The 8,285-nt window shown below is 41.1% G+C and overlaps 1 protein-coding gene across 1 annotated transcript in view; it reads right to left on the bottom strand.

Annotated features, from left to right (window-relative positions):
• The window catches only part of coro2ba (coronin, actin binding protein, 2Ba), a 43,781-nt gene extending 35,746 nt beyond the window's left edge, over positions 1–8,035 (bottom strand). The window contains exon 1 of the mRNA XM_035652194.1: positions 7,652–8,035. Within this exon, the coding sequence (XP_035508087.1) occupies positions 7,652–7,666 (15 nt within the window). The 5' untranslated portion in view covers positions 7,667–8,035. The remainder of the gene's footprint in view (positions 1–7,651) is intronic.
• Between the last annotated feature and the right edge of the window lie 250 nt (positions 8,036–8,285).

The raw sequence follows: 8,285 nt of genomic DNA, 5'->3' as shown, positions 1-8,285 counted from the left end.
ACAAGTTGCCTTTGATTTTTAATATAATAAAAACAAATTTAATATCACAACTATTCTTGCAATTTTCACGTTCTCCTGCAATTTCATTGCAAAAAGAGCCTAAAAATATCACAACATATATCACCCTAACCCACTGCCATAAAAACAGGCATTTGCCATCAGGCATGCCACAACAATCCCAAATAAAGCCCACAAAGTCCTGGAGGACCGCTTAGACCCCTAAAATTGTGATAATTACTTGTGGGACTAAAGACTACTGAGAGGAGAATAGTCAATGGCTATTACTTTTTTTGATTGATTTTTCTTATATAAATAACATTCAAACAGCTGCTGCAAGCTATTCAATCATTCAATCTGTTTAAAAGTGTCCAAGCCAGATACTGTCTGACAAGAGAGACTCTTGTGTCACTATAACTCTGTTGTAACGGCCACAAGAGTTTTAGGACCCTCTAAAATGAGATAGAAACACGAATAAAGACAAAGACAGACAGATAGCTAGATATAAAAAATAAAGCAGACAGTTGCAGCCTTAGGATATAATACAGACTGAAGGCCAAAATGACATTTAGAAGAAGAGACAAGAGACAGGAACAAATTAGAGATCTCGTACTGATACGTATAGCATTAGTGAAGGAAAAAACATATGAGAAAATATAATATATAACGGAGGATTGCTCAGAGGGAAAGGAAATGATAGACACAACCCATCTAGGAGAGTAATTAACAGCAAAAAAATCTCAATTAAACTTTACAACTAGTATTGGAACTATACAACCAGTTTCTTCATCATATAAATAATGCAAATGGTATGAGATAATTAAATTTCCTTAAATTTAAATGAATTTTCAACATAATTCTTGAATAAACTTATTTGGAATTGAGTAATTATCTCATCTCACTCACACTTAAAGGTGGGGTCAGTCATTCAGGAGAAAGATAGCCGATTGTTCAGTCTCATTTGGCAACACAAAGTACTGGTGTTTGACGATTTGACCTTTAAGTGTTGAATACCAGCCTACTCATAACGACAGACAAGGGCATTTTACAGTGCACACAATCCTTTATATCACCCATCCCTTTCACACAATCGCAGACACTTGCACATACAGAGTAAACCCCCATCTGTCTCAATGCACTTATTGCCTTGTCCCCAGGGCCCACAAACAGGAAGCACATCCTATGTCCTGATTGTACAGACTGCACACACACACACACACAACAGCACACACACACACAACACACACACAAACACCACCAGATTCCATGGGATGTTCACCTAATCTCAGCTGGAGGGGAAAGGGGATGCTGGTAATGGTCACTCTCTCCTGTGTCTTTATTTCCTCTGGAGGATGTTAGCAAATAATTTCACATGATTCTACCCTCTTTTATTCCAGCTACCTCCCAAAGGGGAATCCAAAAATGAACACTTTCATCCAACAAAAGCCACAACAAAGCTTTCCTCTGTGCACTTTTCGCAATGAATTCAAGCCATACTTTTGTGAGAAAGTCACCTACTATATGAGAGTCTGGATTGTGTGAATGCATTTGCAGTGGATGAATGATTTATGCAGTGACACAGGGAAAGAAGAGTTTCCCAATGCTTTTGGAAATACACTGCAGGCTTTTCACACAGATTTGAAAAGTACAGTTTTAACAGACCGTCTCTCACACACACACACACACACATACATACTGAGCAGGGTAAGGAAGCTTTCTGACAGGCAATGAGCTCATGAGATCTGAATGTCTTCCTGTGGTGAATGCTTTTCTGTGACTTTCTCACAACTATTTCCCTTTTTCCTCCTTTTTCTCACACTTTTTGTCTGCCCCCCTTTTCACACACAGACACACAACTTGCTCTCCCAATGTTAATTCTTTTATCTGCCCCATTTAGAGTGAATTTAAGAAACAAAATGGCTTAATTCGGGATTTAGTATTCTTAATCTGCTAAGCTGTTGTGTATTTTTACTACTCCAAGAATAGCAGGTTTTGGGTTGCTAGGTTGGTGATTCAGCTCTCTGTTTAATGTGTCTGTCTGTGTGTCACTGTGTGTGAGAGAGCGTGCGGGTTAACATTAAGCTTGACAAATGGCCAGTGGTCTAAATCAGACTCAATTAAGATTTATGGTGGGCGAGGTGCCCCTGAGTAAAGAATTTAGACAGTTTGAGTGTGGCTGTGTGTGTGTAAATATGCATAGCCTTTCCACAGCAAATGTTTTTTATTTTGATTGGACAAATAAAATCACTACTAAAGCATATAAAAATGAGGATAGTCAGTGAGATTTGTCAGAATTTTCATATCTTGAAACATATCTACGTCGTTTTATGCTACGAGAGTCTTAACAGCCTTACAGTTAACAGCAGAAGCTGTACCATAAACACTCTGAAAATGGCTTTCAGACGTCTTTCCAACCACATGTGTGTGCCTGACATCAGAGCAGCGTGGGCCTCCTTCATAATTGGAGTGTTTGTAGATATGTAATTGCAAACACACTTAACACAGCTGGAATGCTACTTTAGATTATATAGAATACACGTCAGTATGGTTAAATATAAAGCGTTTGCGTTTGAGAGAAACAAGCATGTACGTGTGTGTGTTCTTGTGTTCTTGGGCTGAGTTTTATACCTCCAGAATCAAGACATTTTGGCAAAGTGAATAAATGTATAGTACTCAGGCACTTGTGCGTAGACGGCAGCAGGCGAGTATGTGGTGTTCGATATATTATTATACAGTTTAGCTCAAAATGGTTATCTTTGCAGGGTCACAAGGTTGCACAAATCCTTGAGCCGACCTTATATTCTGCATGCATACATTCAGGGGTGTGTCTTAATTGGGTAAAAAAAGCATTTGTAAAATCTTATTTGAGGTTTTTAGTTTGAAGGTTAGAAGTTAAAATAGGATTAGGGCGAGGTTAGGGGTGCAGTGCAGATGGTTAAGGTTAGAGCTATGAGCCAGAAAACGAATGAAGTCATAAAGGGTCCTCTCAAGTATAGCAATAAACAAATAAGTGTGTGTGTGTGTATGTGTGTGTGTGCGTGTGTTTGCCCGCCCTTTGGGAACAGACAATCATTTATCACCACATGGACTCCCTTTAGTGTTAACTGGGGAGTGTTTTTGCTGGTGTCTAAAGGAACAAAAAGGGGTACTACCAAAGACAGTCCTCCCCCTCATCTTGGTCACTCTTCTCCTCCCTCAGTGTCCCTCACTCCCATCTTCCCAACCCCCTCTCCAGCCCTGCCACACTGCTCTTTCTGTGGTATCCAACCAAAAACAACTGGACCATTTTAAGGGGTTGCCAAAGGGGTATTCAAAAGAAACATCCAAGTGGCCTGAGTAACTTTTTCTATGCCAGCAGCTTGCCGTTATGCTTCACGAGACAGCTGAATAGTCTGCTAAATGCTCAGAAATTGCTTTGAATATGAAACAGAATTCAGTCCTCCTGTGCTTTTATTTCCCAACGACGCTGGTTGGAGGTCATTTGGCAGGCGAAGAGCAGGGTGACCTCAGCCTTCTGGAGAGGTCAGTTTCTTGCACAGAGAAATCCCACTGTGGCCATTGTGCCTATGACTTGAGCCCCATGGACTGAAAGCAAAACTAAAACTGACAGGAAGGTAACTCAGGGCAACGATCAATGCTACAGCGAGCCTCTGTTGCCCCCTGTGTTGTTGGAGGACAGTGAAGTGGTCTATTGAACAAAAGTCTGAGTAGTTCTACTGCCTGGGTTTGTTCTTCCTACTTGTACTTTATGTAATGGCACAGCTGTGAGCTGCAGAGTTTCATTTAGCTTCTTTGAGATGAAGTTGAATAACCTTTGCGGATGTAGACACACACACACATTCACATGAGTTGAGTGAGTTTTAGGTCAAAAAGACAGCAGATAAACAGTTTTGTTCTTTTGCTGATACCGCAAGATCTCTAATACTCTTTACTGATTTAGTAGTAGTGATGGAAGTTATCCACCTACACATAATGTCAGCCAACTCACACTTGTGCCCTCCCACCCACGTCCACACACTCATACACACACAGACATACATGCAATCACAAAGCAGCTGAGAACAAAGCGTCCAGATATAGTAATAACAACCCCTTGCCTTGCCCTGATGTGCTCGCTGTGTTGGCAGTTTTCTGTTACACCACTGAGAGCAGCATGCTGTGTGCAGTATTACGCTTCTCACTCAAGAAAAACACGTTATTTTATTTTCATTACATTATTCTATTTATTTTCACATCACAGCCAAACAGTGGGGTATGAATATTCTGCAGATGAGTCTCAGTAAAGCGCAACAGCATTTTTAATAGCATTTACACACAAGGTAACTCTTCAAGTACTAAATCTGCAAGATGATTTCCAATGGAAATTAAAGTATCAGTGTGAAGGACAGAGTGAAGTTCATATAGCAATGAAGCTGCAGATTGCAACTAACTGAACACTGCTTGCCCAATCTAAAGCCAGTGTTTGGTTTATCTGTTTTAGGCCTTTGATATTTCTAGAACCATAATTTGTATTTTGCAGTACCTTGCAGTACTGTGTTTTTATTCATAAAAAACTCTATTAAGTAGTGCAGTTAGGAGTGGCAGCATTTGGTACACAGGGTTCATTCTGCTCATAAACCTACAGTATAATAAAATAATTTAGGGAATGCATTACCCTCAGGTATTTTAAAAATCATATTATGATTTAAGTTTTAGGTATTATGATATTTGGTAGAAATATGGGATATACCTCCAGGCCCAAAGAAATGATTGCCAGTAGACTAAAGTGTTGGTGCTAAAAAGCTAAAGAGCTTAAAGTCCCGTCTCACAGAGGACTCAGTCCAGTAAGGCCATGTTTGAAAGCAAAGGCCATGGATTTAAACATGCAATGACCTATTTTCAATGTCAGCATTTTTTCAGTGAATGACAAGTGAATGAGTCTCTCTTTCTATCTATCTGTATCAGATTCGAGATAAGAAACACGTACATGCGTATTTTCCATTTGTGTGTTTCTGGTCGAAGTTGTATTAGGTTACTGCTATTACAAACATTTCTGGTGATGCATCAAACATTTAATTTCTCCCTTTGTCTCACTGAAAAGGTTGTTGATGCAAAATATTTTACAGCAAAAACGCATAGAGCACAGAAATTTCACAGCCTTACCTTCCAACTCTTATATTTAGCTTTTACTTGAGTTTTAGATTAATCAGGTGCAGAAGTGCTAATGAGTCTAAGGAGATAATCCAGGTGGCGATACTGTACTGTAATTGCACTCGCACATGTGTGCAATTCTATGTTGTGCTGGTGCAAACACAACATGAATACACATACAGTATGGCCAGAGGTGTCCCCTAATTGATTGATACAGATGATGTGAAAATAGACTCTCAGCCTCATTTGAAAGGGGTGGATATATTGAGTTTACCCCCTACTACGCCCCTAAATTATGGCTCATTTAAAGAGACAACATGACTGTCATGCTTATGCTACATACGTAAATGTCCCCATTGTGAATCATTGTAATCTATATGCTAAGAGGTCAGGCCAGACCATACAAATCTTGGTCTGATACTAAGTAGGCATTGCAGGCGCTGTCTCTCCAGAATATTGTCAGTCTGTGTCTGTGTGCTGAGGGGTAGAAGGCTGTTTAGCCCCGTCAGCATAGAAGCTCTTGTCCTGTATCCCTCCCAAGGTGACTTCTCTGCTGTTGGCAGGCATAGACATGAAAACAGCTCCCTGGACTCTCTCTCTCTCTCTGTCTCTCTGCTTCTCCCACACACTCATCATCTTTTAGATACCACTGGATAATGTGCTTCGGTACCTTTCACACAGATAAGTCAATGCATGTTTTACTGTGGTCTTTCCTTCTTTTTCTTCATTCCTTCCTCCACGTCCCTTTTTCATAATTGCAGGTAGGAACCAAAATGCATGCGAAGACAAAAGAAATTATGGGTGTATTCATTAAAAATCTCTTCAATGCCTCCGGCCTTGTCTACAGTCAGATTTAAGCTTTGGCTTCATGCCAATACATGAGCACCTGACCTTTTTCCTCTTTCAGTTCTCATAGTGGAGAATGTCCACCTACGCAGCGGCACACACGCCTCCCACACAATCTCTCTCACACACAGGAGGAAAATTTGTACGTTGAGAGCAATCGTCTGTGAATTTGTGTTAGAGACTGCAGGCTGGAAATACAAACTACGCCATTCTGTATTAACAGAACTTTTGAGTGGAACTTGCAGGTGTGTGACCATAAGTGTGAGTAAATAGGCCATTGTCCTGTTGTCTACAGTGGGTCATCTATTTTGGTCCAGGTTAATTCTCTACATGGGAGTAGGTGTGCTAATTTCCTCTCTGTGTGTGTCTCCTCCTGTTTCTCTGTCCCTCTCTCTCTTTGTCTGTCTCTCTCGCTCTCTCCTTCTGTTAATTGATTAAGAGGATTCAACCGGCTGCTGCGGCGTTAAGCACAGACTCTGCGACCACCAATACACACTTGGGTGCACATAAACAGTGACCCAAGCGGGCTGACACACCTACTTTAAGATCATCCTGAGACACACACACTATGTTGCTGTCACTTGAGAGGACACTGCATTGACTTATATCTATTTGCAGGGGAAAATATCATAATCTTAAGCATTTTGCTAAATTACTAACCCCTAGCAATCACCCTAACATTAACTTAACCCTAACATTAACCAAAAACCAAGCCTAAAATTTTGGTTTGCCTTTTCCTGCTTTTCATCTACGGATGGGGTCTGAGTCCCCATATTTGACAGTTTTACAGTTTCTTCAATTAAATTTACATTTATTCATGCTTTTCGGAAAGATTGTATAAATGAGGTACAATCCAAGCCACAATAGATAAAGGAGAAGCCACAATATGACTGAGGCACACTGACGCTGCCGAAATCCAAAATACTCAAGCTATGTCTTCTTAAGTACTTATAAATCCGCTGTAAGCCAGAATTTGCATATTATAATGGTAATCTTTCTGTTAATTAGCATTATAAATCACTATTTGTTAAAGCCACAGTGGGGATTTTAGGAAATACGCTTTACTCCCTGCAGCTGCTGGTAAACAAAACACCAAATTAGTATGGACCTTCTCACCAGATCTAATATTATTATTGATAAAAATTAATAAAACACTTTAACCAAACCTGCCAAACAATATCATCTGCATCTCTCAACCAGGGAGAGGAAGCCTTATACGAAACACCTAAAAGAAACAGTTTAGTCTTCAAATGCCAGGCCTGATATTTAATTTCTTATAGTCTCATCTATATAAAGTTTATATTTCTCCTACACAGATAAAAAGAATAACTTTCTCAAACCCAGAATGAACTCTTTCCTGTAATGCGCTGCTGATTAAAGAATGTAATCACAGAATTTAATGTTGGTCTTATCATAATCAGACTGCATTTCTAATGGGTACATACAAACACACATTAACACACATCCTTAGGCAGCAGCAGCAGCAGCAGCATCCTGATAACCTTGCATTACCCGGCAACTCCAACACCACTCAAAAACTCATCTTCACTCCTCCACAGACAAAAACACACACACACAGGAGAATAACACCTTAAATAACCTTCACTATCCAATCCAACCCAATACCCAAATCACTGCTGACAGGCTGAAAGTTGTTCCCCATCCAAAGCTGTCTTACCTTTGTGACAGTCATGCAGAATCAGTAGGTGAGGAGCAGGCCAGTGTCCCCTTCAAGCAAAGAGCAACGCCGCAGGAGTGGCAGAGTGATGAGGAGGAGAGGAGGGCAGCTCTGCTGAATATGCAGAGAGAGGGAGAAAAGAGGAGGGGACAGACAGGTTAGTGTGTCTGGCTCACTAAGTACAGAGGGGCTGATTGCTGCTGCTGCTGCAGTGAAGTAATGGCTGGCAGTCGGCGTGTGGTTGGTTACTACAACAGGGAAAAGCTCCTCGCTAGGATACACCCCTCCTTCCTCCCTCCCCAACTGCACACACGCAGACACACACATACACACAGATGATGCACACAAAGTCTGGCTGTCCTACTCTCTCACTCTCTGTCTCTCGCAATATGATTACTGATGGGCTAATACAGCTTATTGATGAGCAGTCAGGCACGGCTGCAGGAGGAGGCGGGAGTAGCGCTGCCTGGGACAGGAGAGGAGAGGACTGCAGAAACAGAGAGAGAGAGAGAGAGAGAGAGCAAGGGAGGGAGGGAGTTGGACGCCGTGTCGCAGTCTGCTACTCAGGCATGGAGCTAGCTGCACGTCATCTGGTGTGTGTGTGTGTGTCTGTGCGTGTAAGTGACACAGGCAT

This window comes from Morone saxatilis, unplaced genomic scaffold, assembly GCF_004916995.1.
Source record: "Morone saxatilis isolate NCDOM2014 unplaced genomic scaffold, NCSU_SB_2.0 Contig11, whole genome shotgun sequence".
Taxonomy (NCBI): Eukaryota; Metazoa; Chordata; class Actinopteri; family Moronidae; genus Morone; species Morone saxatilis.
The sequence above is the reverse complement of the archived record's forward strand: the minus strand, read 5'-3'. Positions and strand labels throughout refer to the sequence as shown.